The sequence below is a fragment of the Helianthus annuus genome, chromosome 14 (assembly GCF_002127325.2).
Source record: "Helianthus annuus cultivar XRQ/B chromosome 14, HanXRQr2.0-SUNRISE, whole genome shotgun sequence".
NCBI lineage: Eukaryota > Viridiplantae > Streptophyta > Magnoliopsida > Asterales > Asteraceae > Helianthus > Helianthus annuus.
In genome coordinates, this window is record NC_035446.2 from 115,992,281 (window position 1) to 116,017,944 (window position 25,664).

A 25,664-nucleotide genomic window follows, 5' to 3' on the forward strand; every position below is an offset into this window, starting at 1 on the left:
GCGACTCTTTTGGCTCAAGCCAGTTTTCTTCATATTGCGAGAGTAGACATATCGAGTGTTGTGTGTTAAAAAATTGAGTTTGAAACAAATAATAATACTGAAATTTTTGTGTTATAAAAGTTGGTTTGAAACTTTGTATGGGTTTAGATAGTGTGTTATTGTAACCACTATATAGCCATTGGTTTGGTCACAAAATCGAGAAAAAGTTTGGGGAATAGTCTCTGAATTTGGTCCTTGGAAATCAAGGCCAAGGATATCGGGGTGGTGTTCCTTATTCAGACCGAGCAAACCGAAGGTCCCCTAAGATCATGTCGTGCACCCTAAGCCCTAGCCTTTTTTGTTATAACTAGAGTGTTGGCCATATTGATTGCTATTAATGTTTACTATATTTACTAGCCTTGAAAAAACTGCCGAGAGACATTTTTAGTTAACAAGCAAGCCCTTTAAATGTTTGATTTGCATTACATTTTGCTATTTCACATTTTCGTAATAGCACCGCGTTCAATAATGCCTCAATATATTAGTTGTGCAACTTTACAAAGAACTTCAAATCTTTCGTCTTTTGTTCATAGGAACTTCTTAGCTCATTATATATAAATAACGAATTATGATTGTTGTTGGTATTATAACCTTTATACCAAAACGAGTATCTTTGTTGTTGATTCTCATGTACCGGATCTTTGTAACAATGTATAAATGATTTAGCCAATGCCTTTTCTTCCTTATCCATCCACGTTATGGCTTTCATCTTTGTAGACATACGTTTTCTTCTTGGGGGGGGGGGGGATCTAATACTCCGGTTACGGGCCAAAGATACCGGTGTAGTGTTCCTGATCCGAGCTGAGCAAACCGAAAGTTCCCTTAAATCATGTCGTACATACTAAGCCCTAGCCTTTTTGTTATAACTAGAATACCGACCCTATTGATTGCAAGGCATGTTTACTGTATTGACCGGCCTTAAAAAACTAGTTTATGACACTTTTAATTAAAATGATTAGCTTAATCAACCGTAAAAGAGGATGTAACGTGAAAGTGGCGGTGGAAAAAACATCTTAATTAGGTTGAGAAAGAGTTATCTGTGCGCATAGAATTGATTACCAGGGTTGGGGTGAATAAGAATCCAGATCGCTGGATTTGGCTGGCCGACTAGAAAGGTACTTTTTTATATTTTCTCGATGAAAAAGGCTATATCAAAATGAGCTGTTACAACAGCCCTGTTTGTCCCAAATTGGAATATTTGGATTCCCAAAAAGTGAATATTTTTGTGGCGAGCCGAGAAGAAAAGAAAAGCACAGTGCTGGTGGCATTGAAACATAGAAATGTGTAAGTCGAGTCAGAGATATGCGATATGTATGAAGACAGTGATGAAACAGAAGATCACCTTCTCACTTCATGTTGCTTTACGTCTCAAATTTGGCAAGGTATAAGCAAATGATGTCCCTGATATATGCGTTTGAGGTTAGAGACTTGTGTTTGTTACGCAAGAATCTTAGATCCACGTGATTTTCCTTATGTCATGTAGGTGCATGTGGAAGGAGAGGAATCAAGTCATTTTTGAAGACAAGAAGGCTAGTGTCGCCAAAGTGATGGAAGAGATTAAGTATTTAGTGTTTCTTTGGATTAAAAATAAGTCATCTTTAAATTTTTTTTTTTTTTTTTTGAAAAGATTGGAGTGCCTTCAATTTGTAAGTGACGTGTTTTCTTTAGCTTGTTACTAGCTCGTTTAATAGGAAACTTCATCACCCTTACTATAACAAAGTTATAACTTAATAAGTTTCATGTTTTATGAAAAGAAATTAAACAAGGTGATTAATTAATTGCAAGAATGGGTAATAAACAAACATGTAAAGTTGCTCGAGAATATTTCTTTATACTCTCTGAATTTGTCCAAAGACATCCGGCGAAATTCAATGACAAAAAGAATATCCAAATGGTATTTCTAGAAATGCCACGAAGGAAATTCAAATGATAATTTTTTTGGTTATCTACTTATCTAAATAAATTTCAGATTTTTTTTTGAATCACTATTAAATTATACCTTGTCCATTTTAGTTATCTAAATAAACTTGAGATTTTTTTTTGAACCACTGTTAAATTATATCTTGTACAGGTTACAGGTTTGAACCAGTTTTTATCCATCAAATATTTATACATGTACTTTTTATAGAAAAAAAAGTAAAACTATACGGTGTGGGAGGACATGAAAAGGGGATATTAAGCGTCATGTGGCATGTGGGAGACACGAAAGTGGCATGTTTACAAAAATAAAAAATAATCATCAACCAATTAAAACCAACTCAAAGAACACCCACCAATTAAGAGCCACCACGTACGTCATCAAGCTTTCCCCCTCCACGCCAGTGAGATTTCTGTTGTCCTCATCACCACGCCGCCACCACGCCAAGGCACGGGATGGTGTATCGGCGTGGCGGAACCTTCTACATTACCACAATGCTCACCACTCTCCACTATGTGTGATCTAAAAGTTACTACTAACAATTTACACAGTTTCACCTTCAAGCAATCCATTAAACATATACTACGTTTTTTTAACGGCAAATTTGGATCACTGACGAACCACTGGAGTATCATCGTGCCACAACGAAACAACCAGATCATATCCACCTTCACTGGGCAATAATGCATATACACAAATTCAAAAGAAAACCCAATAAATCCAAGAAAAATGCCCTTGTAGAAATCTAACTCAAGACCTAATAACCCTTAAGCATTATCCTACCCCCAAAATGCCACTAGGCTATAATGCCTTGGGCATTAAAACATATTCCATGTAATTTACAATCTAAACACTTCACACAAACACAAAGGGTAGTTTTTTATTCCCGAACCCGCGTTATCATGTCATTGTTCTTTAAATTGGTAAACTATAATATCGTTAACATCAACTTTTGCAAATGTAACTAACAGGGTATTAAATTGATTTAAAAACCTTTCTAATCAAATGATTAAACATAACACACCAATTAGGAAAAGGTGAGGCAATCTTCGTAATCAACGTTTGAAAAAATGCGAATATTATCCCGACATATTTGAATTTCATTGAAAGGTACTAACACTTTTTGACAAAACAAACTAACCATTAGATATATAGTATCCATTTATCACGCCAATACTTTCGAATTATCATAATTGAGTACTAACTACTACTGAGGACCCCACATGTTGCGACGGATTCATAATCGTATACGTAATTTTGGTAAAACACATGGATCATCTGTGTAATTAGTTCCAATTAATAAGTTAATAACAAATACATACATTTTACATGTAAAATAAATAACTCAAACAAATATACACGTCATCAGCTTCGACATATCTAGTTTATATCCATCTTTACCACCGTAGAAAAGAACAAAAAAAACTAAGTTGGGTTTATACCATTGTTGCAAAAATCGCGATTACTCGGCGATTAATCGCCGACTAGTCGCTAGTCGGCCTTCTACTGAGTAATTTTTCACTAATCAATCAAAAAATCACTAGTCGGTCCAAGCCGGTCCAAGCCGCCCTAGTCGGCGCATTTGAAATCCTTACAAAACAGGCCCAAAATTACAAATTTAGCCCATTTTCCTTATCCCTACCCTAATATGACGAAGAATTTGAGTCGGAGAAAGAGGATGAAGTAGACGAGGAGATTGAATACGAGTCAGATGGTATCGAAATCATTGAACACTACGGCGATGACGATTACATTTGAGCTATTTGTTAATGTTTGAATTTTAAGTACTGAGACTTGTTATGTTATGACTTATATGTAAGTTTAGTTTGTATTTTGAACTACTTTTACCTTTTTAAGTATTATATTGATATGGATGTGTGAGTATATATATACATATTTATAAAAATAATAAAATTTACATATAAAATTTCCGATCCGATTAATCCCGAGTAATCCCGAGTAGTCGCTAGTCCCCACCTCACCGGCCAACTAGCGACTAGCGAGTTCTCCGACCTTTGTTTATACACATACAAATGTACGGACATACGTTCATACAAACACTACCACCAAAACTATCCCACATCTACGTCGTACATCCCACGTTTGACTTTTCATCATACGTCAAGAAAAAAAAATCTTTCAAAGACGATAAATACAGCCAATTTCCATCTTTCATATTTTTTTTTTCTTTCATATATGAAAGCAACAAGTAATCAATACCTTGATCACACCGGCACCCAAAAGCCTTAATCTTGGACTTACTCATGCAAAACCCACAAAGAAAAATCACATCTTTATTCAAATTCATCAGTTTCTGATCCAATTAAACAAGATGGAGAAAGTTTATGTGGCAATTGGGAATGATGTGCAAGAGGGTCTTGCAACTCTTGAATGGACTTTAAGAAAATGGTCTTCTGTTAATATTTCCATTGTTATACTTCATGCCGATATCAACAAAGACTATGTTTACACATATTGTAAGTTACTGAATCAGCAAGTTCCAATTTTGACTTTTGTGTTTGACTTGACTGATATGGTTTCTTGATTCAAGATGGAAAGCTTCCTGCAAGTTATGTGAATGATGAGAGTGTTGACTATCTTAACAAGTTTGAGCAAGGGAAAGTCAACAAGATTTTAAATCAGTACATAGCTTTCTGTGGTCAGGTTAGAATAGAAAACACTCATATGAAAAATGTAAATATCATGATGATGATGATAAAAAGATTTGAACTTTTGGTCACAGGTGCAAACAGAAACTCTGAATATAGCGAAATACGATGAGCCGATACCAAAAAGAATCTTACAGGTTATATCGGGTCATCGGATATGCAAGCTGGTGATGGGAATTACATTCTTGAAATCATCTTCAATGTATGTTGACTTTTAACTTCTTTCATTCTTTGACTTTGTGATATATTTAGTGTTGTTGATTTGTGTTCTTGAAGGAAATGTAATAATATATTTAGTGGATTGAAGTATATTCAGAGAAATAAGCCTTATTTCTGTGAATTGTATTTGACAAGTGGAGGGAGATTGTTTTACTTGAAAGAGAGAAACAATGAGGAAGTTATTGAAGATGATCAAGGAGATACAGTAGCTAAATTGAATAAAAAGAGGGGTAGTTTTAAAGGTTGGATCGGCAAATTATTTCCGGAGAATGCGAAAAATAATCAGACTGCATCTTCTTTAACGAGCGCGGAATCGGTTCCAACTTGGGATAAATGTACAGAGGAGATTGAAGAGTATTTTAACCAGTTGCAGGGTTCATATGTTGATGAAGAATCAGAAATTGTGCAGGTTTCGAGTGATGGTTTGGAGAATAGTCGATCGAAAGAACTAGATATCCCTAAAGATTTGGTAATTTCTCATTAATTAGACGAATAATTACATTTTCTTGAGTAAATCTTGAAAGTAAAAGTTATCCCTTTTCATGGATGTAACCAGAATCCCATTCAGAAAACCGAGTTCTTGAGAATCAAAGTAGGCGAAGCAAGAGACGCCATTCATACGTACAAAAGAGAAGCCAAAGAAAGCGGGAAAAGATGTTCAAAAGCAGAATGGGCGATTAATCTGTGTACCTCAAGGGTAATTTATCAATCTCATCGTTGAAATCGTAACCGTTTTTAATAATTCAAACTATGACCCATTGGCGACGACGGTGAAAGTTAAGGAGTGACATTGGTCACACTGTCTGTATGGATTATTATCGGCCGATGAGTTATAGTTTAGATTATTAAAATCCAATTTGCCTTTTTTTTCTTTATTATTTTGAGTTTTGGGTATGCAGGTATCGGATCTTGAAACTCGATTAAACGAAGAAACCATGAAACGAAGAGATTTCGAGAATGATTTACACACCGTAAAAGAAGAAGTTACTGAAAACCAGATTAGACTTCAGCAGAACAAAAGTAAGCTCAATTCAACGCTCGAAATCCTGAAAGAGTTGCCAAACAAACTTAAATCAGTCACACTAGAGAAATCACAACATGAAGAACAGTTGAAGAAGATGATCCACATAAGGGGTACCATGATTCTGGAGATCGAAAATTTGAGGAAACAAAAAGATGTTATGCAGAGAAGAATAGAGTTTTGCAAAGATAAAGACGCCATCGAAACGGTGAAAAGATTGAACGATTTGAGCTTCTCTTACAAAGAGTTTACAGCCGACGAGATCCGAGCAGGCACCGAAAACTTCTCAGACCACTGTCGGATCAAATGCTCCGGTGATTACACAAATGTGTATAGAGCTCAAATCAACGGTGATTACACAAATGTGTATAGAGCTCAAATCAACCATGCCACAGTAGCTGTCAAGTTGTATGATTTTGAGACAAAACACGTTTCCGATGGAGAATTTGATAATAAGGTAAATACGTTAACGTTTCTGTTCAGCTCGTTTTGACAAAAATTATGGGCCGACCCGCTAACTATAGTGCGTAGGGCTGCAAACGAACCAAACGTTCGGCGAACAGTTCGTGAACCATTCTATGGGAAGTTCGTTTGTGTTCGTTCGTTTATTAAACAAACGAACACAAACAAGAAATTTCGTTCGTTTAGTTAAATGAACGAACATGAATAGAGGCCGCGTTTGTTCATTTATGCTCGTGAACATTTGGTAATGTGTTCGATAGTTTATTAGTGGTTTTTTAGTTTTTATATTATATTTAAATACTTCAAAATTTCGACAAATAAAATATTTAATAAGTGTCAGTGTGTTATATATTTTGTTCATGAACGTTTGTTTGTGTTCATCAACGTCCGTGTTCATGAAATAGTGCAATATTTTTCATTGTAGGTGAAGATTTTGAGCCGTGTACAACATCCACATTTGGTGGCGATGCTCGGGTTTTGCAGAGAGCTAAAATGCATCGTCTTCGAGTATATGCATCAAAGCTGCTTAAGAAACGTGCTTTTCTCTAACAGTAGGAAAAAACAAGCGTTAAACTGGCATGCTAAAGTCTGCGTTGCAGCCGATGTTTGTTCGGGCCTAACCTACCTTCATCTAGCCAAGCCCAGGCTCATGGTTCACGGAAACCTGAACCTAACCAACATCCTTCTGGACTGTAACAATGTAGCAAAACTACACGGGTTTAGGCTAGATATGTTGAACGATGAGTCTGATGTTAGGTCTGATATTCGGGATTTTGGGAGTTTGGTGTTGCAGCTTTTGACAGGGAGGAATTGGTGTGGGCCGTTAGATGAGGTGTTAGATCAGCGGGCCGGGGATTGGCCGTTGGAAGTGGCGATAGAGATTGCGAGAATAGGAATAAGGTGTTCGTGTAGGCATGGTGAAGACGATGTGTATACGAGGATGACGATGGTGATGAAAGATATGGAAGAGGTGCGGAAGATGGCGGATGATCGGGTAGCGGATGTTGGATGTTTGGGAAACGAGTTTAGCGCGGATTTGGAGATACCGTCTTTCTTCTTCTGTCCAATATTACAGGTTAGCATTTCTCTTTGTTGCATAGGGGTGCAAACGAGCCGCGCGGTTCGCGAGCTAATAGAGATTGCTCGAGAAAAAGCTCGAAACGAGCCTTATTGATTCCGAGCCGAGCTTGAGCCTAAAATAAAGCTCGTTTATTTATCGAGCCCGAACTTGAGCGCGGCATGTGAAGCTCGCCAGGCTTGTGCTTTATCGAGCCTTAGTGTAATATTAGTTTTTATTAATATTTAATAACATTTACCCCTTATTTAAAGTTGTCTAGTAAACGAACCGAGCCGAGCTTATTTAAACTTGTTTATGAGCAGAGCCCGAACCTAAAAATAAGCTTGTTTAGTAAACGAGCCTGAGCTTCACTTATCGAGCTCGTGAGCCTAAATGAGTCTATCATTTATATTATTTTTAGTTAATTTATTAATTAATACATAATAAACGAGCCGAGCTCGAGCTTAAGAAACTACCAACGAGCTAAGCTCGAGCCTGGTCAAGCTCGGGCTCGGATCGGCTCGTTTGCACCCCTAGTGTTGCATATGGTGTTTGCGTCTAATGGGAGTTTTGTGTTGGTTGCAGGATGTAATGAAGGATCCACACATTGCTTCGGATGGATTTTCATATGAGCTCAGCGCCATAAAGCAATGGCTAGATATGGGGAACAATACATCACCAATGACAAATTTAGAATTAGAACACCAATGGCTTACGCCTAATCACACCCTTCGTTCGTTAATTCAAGATTGGCACATGAAAAGATCCATCCCCATCCCTCTAACATAAACCATATATATGTATGAAACTATACAATATGTTCATTGTTTGAATCATAGAAAATTGACAAAGTTTCTTGATGTTTTATACTTAAACTAGCATGATGCAAAATCGAGTTTAAACACACTTACAGATGGTGTATATGCATCAGTCCTGCAGTTCTATACGCATTGATGGAGGTTAATGGAGGCTTGGGGTGCTCGTCCTCTACCGATTTTTCGCTCGTAGTGTTTAGTTTTACTGAAAATTTTCAAAATTTATTTTCTGATCTTTTAAGAGTTCGGCTCCCACCAAGTTTTCGTTCAAGCTCCGCCACTGCCTATACGGTTGTCCACCCTACACTTGGCTAGGCTGACCTTGCTTTATGATGATAAAATTTCATGGTTTCATATTTTAAAGAAGAAAATATTTAATTCCCATGAGTAAATTGCCATTTTAGTCCCTGAGGTTTGGTCAAAATTGCCATTTTAGTTCAACTAGTTTTCTTTTCTCCTCTGGTTCCTGACTTTTCAATTTTCTTGCCATTTTGATCACATTGCCTAACTCAGTCTAAAAATCTGGTTATAACCAGGGGTATTTTTGGCATAACTGTTGTGTAGTGATAACCAAGGGTAGTTAACAACATAATTTATAAACCTCATAATAATTTAATGCCAAAAATACCCCTAATTATAACCTGGTTTTAGACTAAGTTAGACAGTGTGATCAAAATGACAAGAAAAAGGAAAAGTCAGAGACCCTGAGGAGAAAAAAAAAACTATTTGGACTAAATGATAATTTAGACAAAAACTCAGGGACTAAAATGGCAATTTACTCTGGAGAGTTTACAAAAGGGGCAGTGCTCTAGGGGTATTCGTTTTTCTAGGGGAGATTGTCGGTTTAAGCTAAGGGTTTTATCATAGTGAGCATTCGAACAGTGAGTTTCATCTTTACCAAAAAAAAAGAAAAAAAAAGTGAGTTTCATCGAAAAATTGATGACAAGTTGGGTCACCATGCAATCCTAGAATTCAAAACTTTTGTATTTTTTTTTTTATAAATAAAAAGGTAGCAAACACATACTTAACTTCATCTGGCGCCTTCCCCTTCGTGAAGTTTCTTCAATCGACCCGCAAACAAACACCTCCTTTCCTAATTCTTTATCTCAGTCTTCGTCAGTACACTGTCCTGCTGTTCGCCATCATCGTCAATCGATTCATCAATCCTTGGCTTCAAGAAATCCCAAAACTCCAAAAGGTAAACCTAAAACCTTTAATATCAATTAGTGCTTCTTAAAATGGATTGTTTGGGTTTATCATATTAGGGTTTTAGGTACTGACTATGAATTAAATAGTTTTGGAACGGGGCTTTATGATAATGGGTTTTTCAATGGAAACTGTCATCATATATGCAGTGATGATTACCTCATTTCATCTACTTCTGTAATTAACAGAGGAGCATAGAATCATTAATTAAATAGTTTACAGTTGTTGTTTAGGTGTTTCAACTGTACGTTTGTGACCAATTTCTTATGTTTAGAACCTTACATAAGTAGTTTAGAGATGCTTTATTGAATAATTTAAGATTTTGATACTTGTGTTGCATACTTGAATTTCAAACAAAACCCTACTTCACATTCAGTGGATACATGGTGAATTTCTCACAATGCTTGAAAAAGAAGTTTCATTAACAAGTCAATATGCAGAAAGCAAAGTCATTGTTTTTGTATATTTTCTGATCACCAAGTGTTCGATGAAAATCCCCTTTAAGAAATGATGATGTCCAGCTATGAATTTAAGTTTATCACATAGTTATGATATATATGTAGTTAAAGAGGTTATCACTTTTCTAAAAACGACCTTTCTGACCCGTACCTGTCTATTCCCGTGGACCCGAACCAAAATAACCATTTTTTGAAACGGCCATTTCTGACCCACCCCCTGCCCTGCCCGGTTTTCTAGGTATAGTTATTAGGGCTTCTAGGGAAGACATTCACAGGAAGATTGCCTGAGGGTTCAAAGATGACTCTATATATAGTTTATGCAATAGTAAAATTATGCTTTTGTATCGGTTTATGCAATAGTAACATGTCAGCCCTTCCGGGTAGTGGTGTTACAGGACCTGACAGCTGACATACGTGTTTATGTTTTCTTTTGCTTAGAGCATTGCCTCTTTCCAAGTACAGGAACCTGAAGTGATTCGAGTGTTGGTGACTGTAATCATAACCCACAAAGATAATGTCTGAAGCGAACACTTCATCCATCTTCCACCAAAAAAACTCACGACTCCCCGAAGACACAGTCTTCTTCTCCATATTCCCCGATTTTTCTCTTTCAGCCGACATTAAACCCCAAACTCCTAAAACAAACCCTCTTATATTCTCACAACTCCAATCTCTCCACCTTCAAATCCTTCAATCTCTCTCCTCCTACACCACTAACTACATATGGCAACACGAACCCTTCACTCTCTCTTCCTCCACTCAATCACCATGTGCCACCTGTCCTCCTTCTTCAAACCACATCCCACATCTTCACGGAAAACTTAGGTACGGAGACAATCTTGAAGACGAATGGTTCGTTGTGTTCCTTCTCTTCGAAACCTCACGCAAATTCCCAAACCTCTCAATCTGTGTGTGGGATACAGACGGCGAGTTTCTGTTAATCGAAGCGGCTTTCCATCTCCCAAAGTGGCTCAACCCGGAAACCAGCACGAACCGTATTTTCATCCGTGGTGGCGATTTACATATAGTTCCGAAAAGTCACTTCCCCTCGGTTCCTACTCTATTCGATTCACTTTCTTACGTATTAACACACGAGGAGCAAACCAAAGCTCCGAGCTCGGTTCAACTCGCCATCAAAAACCGAATCGGAGATTATCCCGATAGGGCGGTTAAGAATATGCATCGTGTTACGGTTAGGGTTCCGGTATCTGTGGCAAAGATCTTGAAACACGAACCGTGTTTGATTTCACTAGCAGTGGAAGGGTTTTATGACCGAGACATTGATTCGATGAAATACGCAGCGCGTATGGAACGGTTTTTGCCAAATAAAAGTAGTGAAGAGATAGTTGAAGTATCGGTGGTGATGTCACGCGCAATGTATGCACAGTTGATGCAACAAACGTTTCAAGCCCCGAAGGGTTACCCAATGCCGCCAAGGAGTGACGGTGGCTATACTGCAGCGGAATTGGGCATGAAGATAGCATGCGGGTTTGAAATGATTTATCAGATGAAAAAACGAAACGGGTTGGAAGGGAAAGGTGGCACTTGGGAGGTTTATAAAGAGAGTTTAGAGAAAAACGGGTACTTTGACGGGTTGCTTCCCGGGTCAAAGGAGTACAAAAGATTAATGGAGAATGCACAAGAATATTACCAAAAAAGTTCTTTACATCATAGAGAAAGGTATGATTATAATTTATAAAGATATTTTCTTTATTATTTGGGCTCTTTTATCGTTGCTAAGACGTGTGGTTTTTTATGTAGTGAAATACTGAGTGCTCCGGTTAGGCGTATAGACGATATACTTTCTCAACCTTTTTCGGTAGATGAATTTAAGGGTCAAGAAATTCCTCCATCGGATGATGATTCGTGGCTTTACAACGGTGAGGATGAATTAAATGCTGCTCTTTCCGAGCGGCAACAAGAGATGGAGTATTATAACACGAATCGTAAAAAGAATAGTAAGTCGAAAGAGCAGGAGGATGTGGGCCCCTCGTCTTCCTCAAACGTAGACAATTATGATCTTGGTGATATAGCAAAATCTATGCAAGAATTTATTGACAAGATGTCTAGCTTTGAGGGAGCAGAAGTTCCTTCAGACAGGCACGTATATCTTTCTATTGATTAAATACTTGATGGTTTAGTAAATTATCACGGAAGTTTTAATCCTATTTTTGGTCTTTTTCAGGAATTCAAAAGATGTGGATATTGACGTGGAACGCTTTATGAAAGAGATTGAGTCGGTTATGAAGCCTACAAAAGCAGCACGTGCTGATGGAGATTATGACGTTGATGAAGACCTTTCCTCTGACATGGATATAGGTAAGTTTTTCATGGGTCAGCATTAATCTCAATATAACCATATTCACTCAATATTCAAAATGCATAAAACCTGCTTAGACGGAAACGGGTCAAAGATGTCAAATGCTGCTCTCTATTCAAATTGCATAAATCTTTTTAAAGTGTTACGTTAAAAATTTAGATATTATCTTTATAATTTAGCTCTGAGTTAATTACGTTTTTCGTCCTTGTGGTTTGTTGAAAATAACCATTACAGTCCACTAGTTTAAAAGTTGCCAAAAAAGTACCAGGACTGTCACGTTTGTAACAATTACAGTCTACCTCTGTTAACCCATCCAATTTACCGTTAAATTTTGGATGAAAAGACTAAAATACCCTTATTTAAAAAAAACTATAAAAACAATTTTTTTATATACTCTCTCTCTCTCTCTCTCCCTATTTATAGTTTTTTTTTTTTTTTTTTTTTTTTTTTTTATCAAAAACTTAACGGAGGTAGACTGTAATTGTTACAAAAGTGAAAGTACTGGTGCTGTTTTGGCAATTTGTAAACTAATGGAATGTAATGGTTATTTTCAACAAACCACAAACATAATTAACTCTTTAGCTTTTATAATCATAACTAACACATTAATTAGTATAAATATGGGTTAGGATAAAACGACGTGATGTTCAAATTTGATTAAGATAATACGAAAATCAGTTAGAAATTGCAGGCGAGCTGTTTTTTTGTTACTTTTAAGCGATTTGCTGTCAGGTGTTATCATTTTTTTCATGTGAATCATCTATAATAATACTAAGACTAACCTTAATATAACTAAGTCCATTTGAATCAGTATAATCTTAATTTCTTTGTTTCTACCGATTAATGTGTAACATCATCTGATGGCAGATGATCCAGACGGCAGCGATACCAAAGAGGATGAAGATGAACAAACCGATTTCATGGAATCTTATTCTGATGCTCTGACTAAGGAACTCAAGAGCACTACACTCGACAAAAGTTTTGTTCGCGCAAATGATCCACCCGTAAAGAAGGATGAGGTTAGTTAAATTCCTGGTACGGTTTTAAGGCTTTCGTAACTTTTGTTTAATTTGACACGTCAACTTTCATGTAATATCAGGGAGCATCTGGAGAGATGGATGATGACGAGTTCACTCTGGTAGATGTGGATTTGAACCTTGTAAAGAGCTTTCTTGGTTCGTTTTCTTCTCAAGAGGGACTACCGGGACCTGCTTCGAATCTGCTTGGTCTCATGGGCCTTCAACTCCCACAAGACGACAACAAGGACAAATGATTATATGTTTGTATGAAATACTTGATCTTGTGTTAGCCTTTTGATTGACCCCCCTGCAAGTTTTGATCGTATTACTTGACGGATATGAAATAGCATATTGTGTTTCTTGCATCATTGAAGTTTAAGGTTATCGGATTCGATTTCAGAAAATCGGGTTCGAAAGAGTTGAATTCGAACACTTGACACACTGTTTGGTGTGGTTTGATACTTTGACTTCATCTTTATTGTTTATTTTTGGTTGCTAAATATGAGATGTGTATTGAAGTTCCAGTATAAAAAGTTGTAGAGAATGCGACTAAGATTAAACGCTTTAGGAGAACGGGGTTGCTAAATGAATGAACAAAACTTTGAGTGAAAGGGCAAAGACTGCGATAGTTCATGTACGGCTACCAAAGACGTTTTGGGGAATATCCTGTTAACGGGACAGACTGCTATTCCTTTAGCTTTCATGTTAAATCAATCAATGTAATTTTATGATGATGAAGTAATGTTTGTACTTGGAAATAGTCAAATGTGTTGGCTGAAGACGTAAGTATCGTAAAAAGTTGTCATTTGTTGATTGACACTGGAACCGTTCACTTATGCTATGTTCCCGAGTTTCATTAAATGAGAGAAAAGAAAAGATTTGGAAAGAAATAATTTTTTGTTATGTTCCAGAGTTTCATTAAAGGAGAGAAAATGAGAGATTTTTTGTCTAAAATTAATCTTTCCAATTTGGAAAGAAACAGAGAGAAAAGAAAAGAAAATGAAAGAATCATTTCTTTTCTCTCCTCAACTTAACTCGGAACAAAGTGTTAGTTAGCATAGAGTGTCGACCATAAGTTGGTCATCTTATGTAAAGATTGACTATAAGTTCGTCATCGTAAGCAATATGTACTTTGTCGTTTAAGAAGTTTTGAAAACTCAACTTCAATGTACTTCAAGCTAGCCTTTTAAGCTACCTTTGTTAACAATCTAAGTTTCTAACCTCAAGGATTGAAATGGCAAAAAAAAAAAAAAAAAAAAAAAAAAAAAAAAAAAAACCAAAGGTGAAGGACCGCAAAGCACAAAAAAATCGTTTTGGATGAAACAAATAAATATACCCAAACCCTAGGGACGATTTTGATAATTTACTTTTTTTTATTATCCGAAATTAGTTTGTACATTTGTGTTTTAGTTGAAATAATTAACAAGAAAAAGGTTGATGGTGTGCTAACCCAAACATCTCTTGTTCGATTCTTACCCATGCTAGTTTAATCCTTTTTCTAATTTCTCTTAGGTTTTTTCTTTTGTGATTTTCTTTCCTTCTTTTTTTTCTCTCTTTTAAATATTTTAGCTTATAAGTTTTTTTTTATTATTAATGTTATTTTTACCGTTGCGCTTACATTAAAATTTTGTCAAAAAACGTCACCACATACAACCAGACTACACATAACGATACCAACCAAATTACCGTCAGATAACACTGTCACATTACATAAAGTAGAAAAATCACCACCCGCCGCGAAGCACCCACTTAACTTAACTCTAGGTTAAATTAAACTCAAAAACCCCTAAATTAAATTGTCATATTTTTGGGTCCCTACTTGTCGCATGTAATATAGGAAAATGATATAAACTTGCAAACAAATATTGTAGTGGGACCAAATCAAAAAGAAAAGGACGATTGATTTATGAATGATCATCGTCAAAATCGGCCATCGTTCTTCTCGTCTTCCTTGGCGCGCCAGATAAGCACCCAATTTTGCTTCTAATTGCGCTGAAAAAGGTGATCAATTTCTTCTTTGATTGCATAATCTTTCGACTTATGAATCAATAATTCCTCAATTTTTCCCTAAATTTTGTAAATGTACGCTATGAATCTGAATAAAATTATCTCTAGGGTTTTGTTCTGTTTGCTGGTAATTTTAGTCCTTTTTCTTAAGATAGAGATTCTGCGTGTTCTGCAAGCTTTTAATACCTAGTTGTTGCAAATGATGATTCTTTGTTGCGTGTGCTGCAAGTTATTGTAAGCTTTATTTTACCCTTCACTTTGTTTGGGGATGCTAGACTTTGTTGTTTGAAGTAGGGCTAACGTTTGGCGAACAGTTCGTGAACTGTTCGTCAGGAAGTTCGTTTTTGTTCGTTCGTTTATTAAACAAACGAACATAAACAAGAAATTTCGTTCGTTTAGTTAAATGAACAAACATGAACAGCGGGCGCGTTCGTTCATTTATGTTCGTGAACGTTCGGTAACATGTTTATTTGTGTTCGATAATTCATTAGTGTTTTTAGCTTTTATATTTTATTTAAATACTTCAAAATTCCAACAAATAAAATATTTAATAAGTGTCAACGTATAATTTATATTGTTCATGAACGTTTGTTTGTTACCATTTGTGTTCATGAACATTAGTTTGTGCTCATTTGTGTTCATCATCGTTCGTTTTCATTTGTTGCCTAAAATTAACAAACAAACACAAACGAACACGAACAAGTTCATTTCCTTAACAAACAAACACGAACATAAAATCTCGTTCGGTAAGCGTTCATGAACAGTTCGTGAACACATATATTTCTTAACAAACGAACATGAACAAGGACTTGTTCGTGTTCGTTTCGTTCGTTTGCAGCCCTAGTTTGAAGGAATGAGACAGTTTATGACAAAAGAGAACATTATTGTGTTTACTAACTGTATTGTACATTAGCATGAGCTCCAAAATATGCACAGAGCTACTATCTTGATATTGTTTAATTCAATCTAGTTCTCCTTTGTGACACTTAAAAGTTCAGTACTCAGTTTTTTTTCAACATTTTACTTCTCATTGTTTTGTGTTTTCTGAACTGATGTTTCTGCTTTTAGATTAGGGATGAGCAAATGGTACCGGGTACTGGTGCCGAAACGATACCGAATTTACAGAACCGGGTACGTTTTCGGTACCGAATCGGTACAGACTTTTGACATTTTCGGTACCGGTACCGGTTCAGTACCGAACGGGTACCATGCTCATCCCTATTTTAGATTATCTTTTCAAAATAACTTATTAGTACAATTTTCTTTCTGCCAGTGGCAGAGGCAAGGCTCTCACACATAAAGTACTGTTGCCGATTTGCATGCTTATTGTATACTGAATGCTGTAACTGCATTCTCATCAGAAGATGGCTATGGCTGGTTCTTTAAATTCTTCTCATAAATGGGGAATTTACAAGAACCAGCGGTACAGCAAGCAGACTGTCATGTATAACCGACAGGGTTTGATTGGAAGTAACAAGTTACATACGTTACCTGCCGGTCTGTCATCGTTTGCCTCGGTATGGCTCCCTTAAGCTCGAATTGTATATAGGATATGACACAAACACGCCTTAAACATGTTGGCTTTTGCAGCAACAAGACGCCTTTGGTATCAAGCTTTCAGTTCGATCACATCAACCATTAAACACAGCTCCTAATAGATTCAATCTAGTTAAGTGCAATTGCTCACTTAATCCAGTCCAAGCTTTTTCGGCTTCTGCTGTCAAGAATGCCGCACTTGCCTTATCAAGGTAAACATTCTTCAGTTAACAGGACTCAAAAGAATTTAAAAAAACGATAGTGTACCTGCTTAATGATTATGTTAAAACTTTCTGCAGTGGTTTGCAAGGTAAACCTATAATACTGAAGCTACTTCCAGCAGTGGGTATCGTTGTGTTTGCTGTCTGGGGCCTTGGGCCGCTAATGCGTCAAACCAGAACCATTTTTCTTCACGTTTGTGCCTTTTCTCATTTTCATCTAAAAATTCTGTTTTTCAGTTATATTTCTGTTTCCTTAAGTTTAAATTGTAATTTCAAAATTTGTAGAAGAGTGACGGGAGTTGGGGAAAGAGTAATTCACGTTATGTTATGACCTCTTACCTTCAGCCATTGCTGTTATGGACTGGAGCAATACTTATCTGCAGGTTGTTTGTTCACCAATTTTAAGGCAATTCATGCCAATCAACTAACTCTGATACGATATTAATTGCACTTACATTTCTGCAGAGCATTAGATCCAGTCGTCCTGTCATCAGAGGCTAGCCAGATCGTTAAAAATCGGCTCTTAACTTTTGTGAAATCATTATCGACGGTCCTTGCACTTGCTTACTGTTTATCCAGGTATATTCCCTATGTTTGATTTGTCTATTTTGATTTGATACTAATGAATCCTTTGCTTAAATCTTTGACGCAGCGCAATTCAACAAACACAGAACTTTTTCATGCAGACAAGTGATGCTACTGATACAAGAAATGTTTGTTTCTTAGCAATGATTTTACGAGATTAGTAACTTTTTGTTTATTAAGATTGTTAATACTTAATACTCTTTTTGTGGTGTTGGCAGATGGGATTCCAATTTGCCGGCAAAGCTGTATATACTGCAGTATGGGTTGCAGCCGTATCACTTTTCATGGAGCTGTTAGGTTTTTCTACTCAGAAATGGTTAACTGCAGGTGGTCTCGGGACTGTTTTGCTCACACTTGCCGGTCGTGAGGTATATTATTCGTGTCATATATGCATTTATTAGTTAAAATATTTATTAAAGTTGTTCGTAAAGTTATCTCTAAATGTAGATATTCACAAACTTTCTGTCGAGTATTATGATCCATGCGACACGTCCATTTGTCGTCAATGAATGGATCAAAGCAAAGATCGAAGGCTATGAAGTTTCTGGAACCGTAGAGGTTTGTTCTTTGAACTAGACTTTAATAGTCACATGATAAATATGGAAAAATGTTTTCTTATTGTTGAATCCTTTTGTTTTCATGTGTAGCATGTTGGTTGGTGGTCACCTACAATCATAAGAGGTGAAGACCGTGAAGCTATTCATATTCCAAATCACAAGTTTACCATGAATGTAGTGAGAAATATGACTCAGAAGACTCATTGGCGTATTAAAACTCATCTGGCTATAAGTCATCTAGATGTCAATAAGATCAATGCAAGTACTCGATTCCTTATCTGTTATATAATTTCTTTTTTCATTATTTATCAAGATTATTTAGCTTCTCATTTTTATAGGTTATCGTAGCTGACATGCGAAAAGTATTAGCAAAGAATCCTCAAGTAGAACAACAAAGATTGCATAGGAGGGTTTTCCTTGAAAACGTCGATCCCGAAAATCAATCCCTTTTGGTTCGTCTTATTCCATGTGCTTTCTTTTTTAATTACGTTGCTTATATAAATATAATACTTATTTGTTATAATTTATGCTGTGCAGATTCTGGTGTCATGCTTTGTGAAAACTCCTCATCATGAAGAGTACTTGTGTGTAAAGGAAGCAATCTTGTTGGATCTTCTGCGAGTGATTAGTCATCACCGAGCCCGGCTTGCAACACCAATCCGTACAGTTCAAAAAATGTATAACGACGCTGACATGGACAGCTATCCCTTTGCAGATTCAGTCTTTACTCGTGGCCGCGCACCTCCGCATCGCCCCTTGCTGTTGATGGAACCCAATTACAAAGTCAACGAAGAAAAGTCAAAAGGTCAAAACAAGTCCTCAATAAAGTCAAATAGCAAGACAGAAGGGAAGAGTGCAAGTGCAGATGTAAAAGCCACTGATAAGAAAACAAGTTCTGATGCAAAAGACAAGAAGCCAAATCCTGAGACTACTGTAAAAGATAAAAATGTGGATGATGGAAAACCGAGCAATGAAGCGGTTGAAAGTGATGGTGCAACAGAACAAAAGGCGACACGACATGCTGCAATGGAAGAAAACATAGTTCTAGGTGTTGCTTTAGATGGTTCTAGAAGAACTCTTCCTATTGAAGAGGGAATGGATACTGCTTCATCTGAAGTGAAAGAACTGACGAAAAGCAGTAGTGCCAAAGGATCCACATCGTCAGAGAAGGATAAGAAAGACGGAAACACCCTTGGCTCGAAAAACACCGATAACAAGTAAGGCAATCCGGTTGCTTAGCTCCGGTACATAGCATTGATGTATGCCATTTGATTTTGCAAAGTAGTGTCAGATTTTAGTACTATGAACACATTGGATGATTCATTTTTAAAGATGATCCAGAGTTCAAAACCTTGGACCCATGTTTGAACCCAACCGCACCGCCAGTTTATTAAAATATCATTAATTATTTGTAAGTTGATTTCACCATTAACATGTGATGTCATTATGTGTGTTGACGACAACCGCAACAACATAGGGGAGACTAAATAATAAATAACAACTTATTTCGTCATAACTACCCACAACCACAATATGGTGTGTTCATTTGATAAAATGGTGTTCTCCAACTTAATCTTGTTGACACACACAGTCAGGAACCGGATATGTGTATATCGATTGTTTTGCTTTTCGTATCTTGATCTTCCCTAGCCGGTTTCTCTGCCCTTCAACCACGGCTGCTTGAAAATCCGACCAATTCATGCTCTTGTTCATGAAAAGCTGCCCCAATAACGCCATGTTTGGCCTAATTGTCTTCAAATTCAAGTATGTTCTATGCCCCACCTGTCCAAATTCAAGATGGTCTGTTACTATATAATCAAACATCCATTACTGTATCGTGTAAATGCGACCCTAAAAGTAAAAGTTGATGACCAAGTGTAATTGAGCCAATTTGATATACATTTATATATATTTTTAAAACAGCTTGTTTTGACCAGAACCCAGTTTGGCCCGAACTTGTTTTGACCTGTTACCTAACCAGACCTGACCGTTCGTTTTGCTAGCCTTGAATTATATGCATGCATACCATTGCATTGTGCATATTGCCAGGAGAAGCGGACACGAAGATATCACTATGCATGCTGACATAATAATCAACAGCAGCTGATAAAGAAGCTTTCCCATTTATTTGAGCGCGTTCGACAGCAGAAGCAAGGCTCTTTTTATCTTCAATTTGTGGAAAAAGTTTCCTTAAGGCTGAGATCCTAGCTTCACCACCGTACACCTGTATCCCGAATCACCGCCCAAAAATTTAAAACTCAGCCGACACTTGGAAGTCAAAGTGTTGACTTTTTTAACGATGGGTTTTGGTAAAAAATGTGGATTTACCTTGTGAGAAGCGAGGTACAAGCGGGTACTATTGTCAAAGCCCAAAGCGGTCAATAATAAGCCGATTTCTTCGGGTGTCAAAGGGCAACGACCCTGGTTCCTTAGTTCTTCATCGGTGAACCGTGAGTTCATGACCCGCCCTTGCCATATTGCTTTACGGTATCTAGCCAGAGCCTTCTTCTCTGCTTTACCTCCACCAAAGTCACATGCTGAGTGTGCAGCCATATCCTGAAAGTTCATATTTGACTTTTGAGGTCAAACATATTGTTTCCAAATTGTAGCTGATATCGATTTTGTTACGTTACACTTTCTTATATCGCGATAGTTAATTCATAAGTTCTTACTTTTAAGAAAAGTTGTAACTGGTCCAGATTATTAGTCCTTTTGACCGTAAAAGTCAAATGTGACGTACCTTGTCAAACCGTAGGTGCAGGGCAACAAACTTTCCTGCACTCTTTATGCCTTGTGTGTCGACAACCTGTTTAAGATACTCAGTGCCAGCGGCATCATCACTAAACCGGAGGCGATTGACCAGTAAATCTCCAAGATTTCTAACATGGGAAACAAAAGTCAAAGCTTCAAAGTTGACTTTGCACCGTAACCGCTGGATGTCCGCAGGCATGTTGTTAAAAGCTAGCCGGTGAGAAAATGGTGAAATTGCAGCTATCCCGTAACTAAACGAGTACAATTAAGGTTTAAGTGATATTCAATCAAATGTGTTACAACTTAGTTATAAGATATATGCAGTTAAGTCAAAAGTCAAACATATATTCAAACCTCTCTAGAACTGGAGAAACGTGTTCACGATACCAATTTGCTGAAGCATGAAGGGGTGCGTTTTTAACTCGAGTGGATCTAATGGCAGATGCGTAATATTCCCTCGTGCTCCACGTGTATTCATCGGGTAATTCCCTAACTATAGATATATCATCTTTAAGTACATTCATAAAGTGGTCCACATCAAAAATATCCTCAAAATAGCTGCAAATGCATAATAAACTCATGTTCATAATATACTTCTGGTAATTGCAACTTTGACATTCAAAAGTCAAAGAATGAACCTTGCGTCTTTCCACACCGGATTCACTTCAAGATAAGGGATTACAAGAGTTGCATTGAGTATTTTAGCCACAGCAACTGCATCGCATATCTAATCAAAGTAGCAATACACAAAAAAAATTAAAAAAAAAAAAAAAAGAAAACATGTACTTGAAGACAAAATTAGCGCGTGTAAACACAATCTTTGTAAAGTTTTTAATTCAAAATGTACATGACTTACCCCCATCCTTTGTTGGTTCAATCCTCCATCAAGGAACACTTGGATGTATCCCGAAGAATCCGACACTGATGCTTTAGAGTAGAGATAAACATTAGAGTATTTTATATAGGAAAAAAACACAGCGCGAAATAAAATGACCCATTATGTCATGAGATACATGATAAAGAGTTGCGTATCAGACCTTTTCCCATCAATAATGACTTAAACCAATTCGATACGCAACACTATATCGCTTATAGATTTGCATATGTATCATTAATTCATTATTCGTGTGTAGACGGAAAACTATTGAGGTTCAGGGTAGTAAAAGCAGATACATGACCAAAGATTTGCATGTCTCATGGATGTATGTATGTATGTATGTATGTATAAGTGCATATATATATATATATATATATATATATATATATATAGAAAAAGTATATCATACATTACAGCTTAACGTACTTCACGTACGACAACGTGCGTGATTTGTTCTATAACATGCGTGATTATTGTGTTTCAACATGCTTGATTTTGGATTTTTGAGTTATAACGTGCGTGATTTTAAAATGAACGTGCGTAATTACCTGTCGTACGTGATGTACGTTAAGCCGTAATGTATGTTAACCTTCCTCTATATATATATATATATATATATATATATATATATCCAACTCATTACAGATTAATATCAGACTTAACACATAGTTAAAGAAAGTGTTTCAGTGTAAATTTTTTATTGATAAAACTTACAAGAAGTGGAAGTAGAAGCAATACAGGGCTTCCATCCTTGGTTGACCAAAGGTGTCCAAAGATCTGACTGTTGTTTACTCAACTAAACATAAAAGTAAAGATAGTTAACACCTAAATAAAATGTTACTAAACTAGGTGGATGTTAGCGATCAAGTGAAACATACATTTTCTTGTCGTAATGCGCTTTTAAATAGACGTGAGTGCCTTGGCTTTGAAATTATCGGTTCCTGCACAAAGAAACGTTTTGGACCATGAGATGATTGTAAAGAGTAACACGGACATGTTTAAACTACAGCAAGGGGATAGGAATTTTACCATACGACATTCTACTAGATGCCCCGAAAGGATTATTCATTTGCTCATGCGTATATTTATCGATGATATATTATAGAGCAAATGAATCTACAACTACAAAATTGCATGAAAATATTAGAAATTTGTTCCAATGTTTAGTGTGGTTAAATTTGGAAATTTATTTCCTTTGTCACAAAAGATTCCTTTGTTTCTCTCATTTCATTTTTCAATAGCAAACTAATACATCGAAATAGAAGGCAAATGGGCAACAAGGTATGCCGCTAGCCCTTTCTGAACAACAAAACTAAGTCTTTTAAAACAGTGGCGGATCCAGAAATTTATTCTACCGGGTTCCTTTTGGTAAATTTTCACTAATTCTCACAATTTTTTTAAAATCACATAAAATTTCCACTAATTTTTCATTTTTTTCCAAACCGAGGGGGTTCCCGGGAACCCCCAAAACACCCCTGGATCCGCCACTATTTTAAAAACTACATTCGTAGATCTTAGGGTTATAACATTATTATGCATGACCCGGTAGACTTAGTAGCTCCACAGCCTCAGGCGCAAGACTCAAAGTACATTGTCTCCCATTAACAAAAGATTAAAATATCTCATGCTACTAATCTTAAGACATAACATTAATATGCATGACCCGTTGGACTCTAAGTCTTTGTTTTGAAAGATTAAAACTTCCCATCATCCATGCATCCCTTAGATTTTCATCTACAATTTCTCATGCTACCAATATTTGTCAAATTTGATGCTAAACTTAACTCCTTTGACTTCCAAAAGTCAAATCCCCGACTTCTTTTAGGAAGGATATACATTGATAGATCGAATACAACCTTGATTTGATATGATTATTGGAAACCGAAGAAAAATGCAATCCTTTTGTCCAAAAATGGATGTTTACATCAACAAAAGCTATACAAACTTACACAAGCCATTACTTAGGACCACATTCTAGGATCATATGAATATACACCAAGATCGTCCCTACATTCTTTACTTGAATAAATAACTCAATTATGTTATTTCAAGAAAGAAAGAACACTTGAAATCAACAATATAATAAAGCAATACTACAAAAGATCAATTTTTTTATTCTATAATCCATGAAAATTCTCCACCAAAACAAGCTAAACTTTATTCCCACAAAAGGGACTAACATGAATAACTAACATAACAAAAAAAACTACATAAAAAAAACCCTTCTTGGAAATGCATTTCCACACCTCTAAACACATAATTCACAAGAAGTGTTTTTTTTAAACTTTATTTTTTATTACATTGTGAAAAGAGAATCTCACCAACATAAAAGAAGTAGAAGCATAACCCAATGGAACAAAAAGGGTAGTGATCACCAACACGCCACAAAGTGACAAGCCGCCGTGTCGAAGCATCATCGTGGCACCGTAGGAAGCCAGAAAGAGGCGGTGTTGCGGCGGTGCTAGGTGTAAATCAAGATTCAAGAAGAAGAAGAAGAAGATGAAGGTGAAGGTGAAGGTGAAGTAGGACCGTTGTTGAGTATTAATTGACTAAGTGAAGAAGAGAATTATAAATGAAATGTTATTGGGTCCATGATCTCACATGGCAGAAGCTATGACATTCACATGGTACAAATCACAAAAGAGCAGCTGGAATTGCATGTCCTTTTCTTAGTGGAACAAGATGAGTTAATTTAAGGCTTTAAAAAGCAACCGCTAGGTATAATTTACGTGTCATTTTAATTAATATATCTATAATTATATGTGCATTAATGATGAAATTTATTAGCATGTCTCCTGTTATATAGTAACCCCACATTTATAAGACTCATACCTTTCTTGTCGCATTGAATAAATTCTATATTGGTATTAGTAGTGCTTTACTACTTTTTTATCTCTTGAATAATATAAGAGAAAGTGCCCCCCAAAACTAGAGATTAGTTATAATTACTGTAAGATATTTTTGGTTATTATAAACAGACAAGAATAGTTTATAGTTTTCTCTAGAATGAAATTTTAAAACATTATTCTTTCTATAATTTTCTTTTAAAATGGGTCTTAAAATCTTGTAAATATAAAAAAGACATGTACAAGTAGTTCATGCGTGTAAATGCTTTATAATACATGAATATAGTACACAAACTTATTTGAACGCATGCTTATATTGATTGAAGTACATCCAATAACCATTATCTATCTTAAAATGTTAAAAGTTTAGATAAATACACAGATAAATGAATGAATGCATGTATCAATTTTAGTATATTCACATAATTATGATATGTGTTAATAGGCATGTTTTAAGGCTATGGGGTATGGGGTGGTGGATTGGATCATGGATTGTCAAGTGAGATATGGTTTTCGTGGTACATCGTTCCCTTCCCAAACCATGATGGTTCACGTGGTTTAACCCATTGCAATCATGAACCTCTTTCAATTAATTAGGGGATTTTGATTGATGGGGGATGATAGTGGAGGTCATTGTCCACACTGGATTAAATTGGTGGATATTGATGGGGGATGATAGTGGAGGTCATGGTCCACACTGGATTAAATTGGTGGATGGGTGACATGACGTTGACATGGAGGGTGGTGCTGGTTATTTGGGTCATGATCACACCACATAGCCTAAGTCAGTAAGTTTATATAAATACAGAGTCGGCTCAAGAGGGAGTGAAATAAAGCATGTGTTTTGTACTCCCACTTCCCTATGGCCCAAATTCTAATATATATATATATATATATATATATATAGAGGCCGGTTATCATACAAATGCCCTTATCGTACATTACCTACGCTACAATCTCAGCCGTCCGATCATCTTCCCGCATTGAATTCGCATGTTGTTTTTTTGTAACAATTTCGCATATTGGTTTTTTAACATGCGATTTCATCAAAATTACCACATGCGAAATTGTTACAAAAAAA

General features: G+C 36.4%; 4 protein-coding genes across 12 annotated transcripts; 3 read left to right on the forward strand and 1 right to left on the reverse strand.

Annotated features, from left to right (window-relative positions):
- The first annotated feature begins 4,139 nt into the window (after positions 1-4,139).
- On the forward strand, positions 4,140-8,252 carry LOC110909137 (putative U-box domain-containing protein 50). Of its 4 annotated transcripts, XM_035982788.1 has the most exons (9): positions 4,140-4,434; positions 4,509-4,621; positions 4,701-4,828; positions 4,903-5,314; positions 5,402-5,542; positions 5,745-6,192; positions 6,229-6,323; positions 6,753-7,403; positions 7,971-8,252. In XM_035982788.1, the coding sequence occupies exons 1-9, from the start codon at positions 4,290-4,292 to the stop codon at positions 8,172-8,174; spliced, it is 2,337 nt and encodes a 778-aa protein (XP_035838681.1). In that variant the 5' UTR covers positions 4,140-4,289; the 3' UTR covers positions 8,175-8,252. The 4 variants fall into 4 exon arrangements, with proteins under 4 accessions (XP_035838681.1, XP_022009840.1, XP_022009841.1 ...); XM_022154148.2 differs by having other exon boundaries at positions 5,745-6,323; XM_022154149.2 differs by having other exon boundaries at positions 4,924-5,314; positions 5,745-6,323.
- A 930-nt stretch (positions 8,253-9,182) lies between these two features.
- Positions 9,183-13,703, forward strand: LOC110909133 (protein ecdysoneless homolog). 3 transcript variants are annotated; one of them, XM_022154139.2, is made up of 6 exons: positions 9,183-9,398; positions 10,303-11,544; positions 11,626-11,964; positions 12,050-12,183; positions 13,052-13,203; positions 13,284-13,703. In XM_022154139.2, exons 2-6 carry the CDS (start codon positions 10,379-10,381, stop codon positions 13,455-13,457), a joined length of 1,965 nt encoding a protein of 654 aa, XP_022009831.1. In that variant the 5' UTR covers positions 9,183-9,398; positions 10,303-10,378; the 3' UTR covers positions 13,458-13,703. The 3 variants fall into 3 exon arrangements, with proteins under 3 accessions (XP_022009831.1, XP_035838682.1, XP_022009833.1); XM_035982789.1 differs by having other exon boundaries at positions 9,185-9,398; positions 10,260-11,544; XM_022154141.2 differs by having other exon boundaries at positions 9,185-9,398; positions 10,327-11,544.
- A 1,326-nt stretch (positions 13,704-15,029) lies between these two features.
- LOC110909135 (mechanosensitive ion channel protein 2, chloroplastic) lies at positions 15,030-19,483 on the forward strand. Its single transcript, XM_022154142.2, has 12 exons — positions 15,030-15,204; positions 16,484-16,727; positions 16,801-16,958; positions 17,046-17,160; positions 17,253-17,350; positions 17,433-17,546; positions 17,620-17,680; positions 17,771-17,920; positions 18,000-18,110; positions 18,200-18,367; positions 18,448-18,561; positions 18,647-19,483. The coding sequence occupies exons 2-12, from the start codon at positions 16,575-16,577 to the stop codon at positions 19,328-19,330; spliced, it is 1,926 nt and encodes a 641-aa protein (XP_022009834.1). The 5' UTR covers positions 15,030-15,204; positions 16,484-16,574; the 3' UTR covers positions 19,331-19,483.
- LOC110909136 (O-fucosyltransferase 39) lies at positions 19,473-24,406 on the reverse strand. Of its 4 annotated transcripts, none has more exons than XM_022154147.2 (11): positions 24,059-24,286; positions 22,767-22,859; positions 22,616-22,678; positions 22,452-22,533; positions 21,717-21,787; positions 21,499-21,587; positions 21,215-21,418; positions 20,850-21,111; positions 20,438-20,665; positions 20,136-20,333; positions 19,473-19,891 (listed from the first exon to the last, which is right to left on the reverse strand). In XM_022154147.2, exons 2-11 carry the CDS (start codon positions 22,767-22,769, stop codon positions 19,679-19,681), a joined length of 1,413 nt encoding a protein of 470 aa, XP_022009839.1. In that variant the 5' UTR covers positions 22,770-22,859; positions 24,059-24,286; the 3' UTR covers positions 19,473-19,678. The 4 variants fall into 4 exon arrangements, with proteins under 4 accessions (XP_022009839.1, XP_035838683.1, XP_022009835.1 ...); XM_035982790.1 differs by having other exon boundaries at positions 22,767-22,853; positions 24,059-24,196; XM_022154143.2 differs by lacking the exon at positions 22,767-22,859 and having other exon boundaries at positions 24,059-24,406.
- Positions 24,407-25,664: the final 1,258 nt, after the last annotated feature.

Bases quoted from the DNA above. Each gene is read 5' to 3' on its own strand.
- LOC110909137 (XM_022154148.2), top strand. From the start codon at position 4,290: ATGGAGAAAGTTTATGTGGCAATTGGGAATGATGTGCAAGAGGGTCTT. The intron at 6,324-6,752 runs GTAAATACGTTA...TTTTCATTGTAG, and splicing joins ATGGAGAATTTGATAATAAG to GTGAAGATTTTGAGCCGTGT. The intron at 7,404-7,970 runs GTTAGCATTTCT...TGTTGGTTGCAG, and splicing joins TCTTCTGTCCAATATTACAG to GATGTAATGAAGGATCCACA.
- LOC110909133 (XM_022154139.2), top strand. From the start codon at position 10,379: ATGTCTGAAGCGAACACTTCATCCATCTTCCACCAAAAAAACTCACGA. The intron at 11,965-12,049 runs GCACGTATATCT...GGTCTTTTTCAG, and splicing joins GCAGAAGTTCCTTCAGACAG to GAATTCAAAAGATGTGGATA. The intron at 13,204-13,283 runs GTTAGTTAAATT...ATGTAATATCAG, and splicing joins CACCCGTAAAGAAGGATGAG to GGAGCATCTGGAGAGATGGA.
- LOC110909135 (XM_022154142.2), top strand. From the start codon at position 16,575: ATGGCTATGGCTGGTTCTTTAAATTCTTCTCATAAATGGGGAATTTAC. The intron at 16,728-16,800 runs GTATGGCTCCCT...TGGCTTTTGCAG, and splicing joins GTCTGTCATCGTTTGCCTCG to CAACAAGACGCCTTTGGTAT. The intron at 17,351-17,432 runs GTTGTTTGTTCA...ACATTTCTGCAG, and splicing joins GGAGCAATACTTATCTGCAG to AGCATTAGATCCAGTCGTCC.
- LOC110909136 (XM_022154143.2), bottom strand. From the start codon at position 24,154: ATGATGCTTCGACACGGCGGCTTGTCACTTTGTGGCGTGTTGGTGATC. The intron at 22,534-22,615 runs GTATGTTTCACT...TTTTATGTTTAG, and splicing joins GCGCATTACGACAAGAAAAT to TTGAGTAAACAACAGTCAGA. The intron at 21,112-21,214 runs GTTTGAATATAT...GTACTCGTTTAG, and splicing joins GTTTCTCCAGTTCTAGAGAG to TTACGGGATAGCTGCAATTT.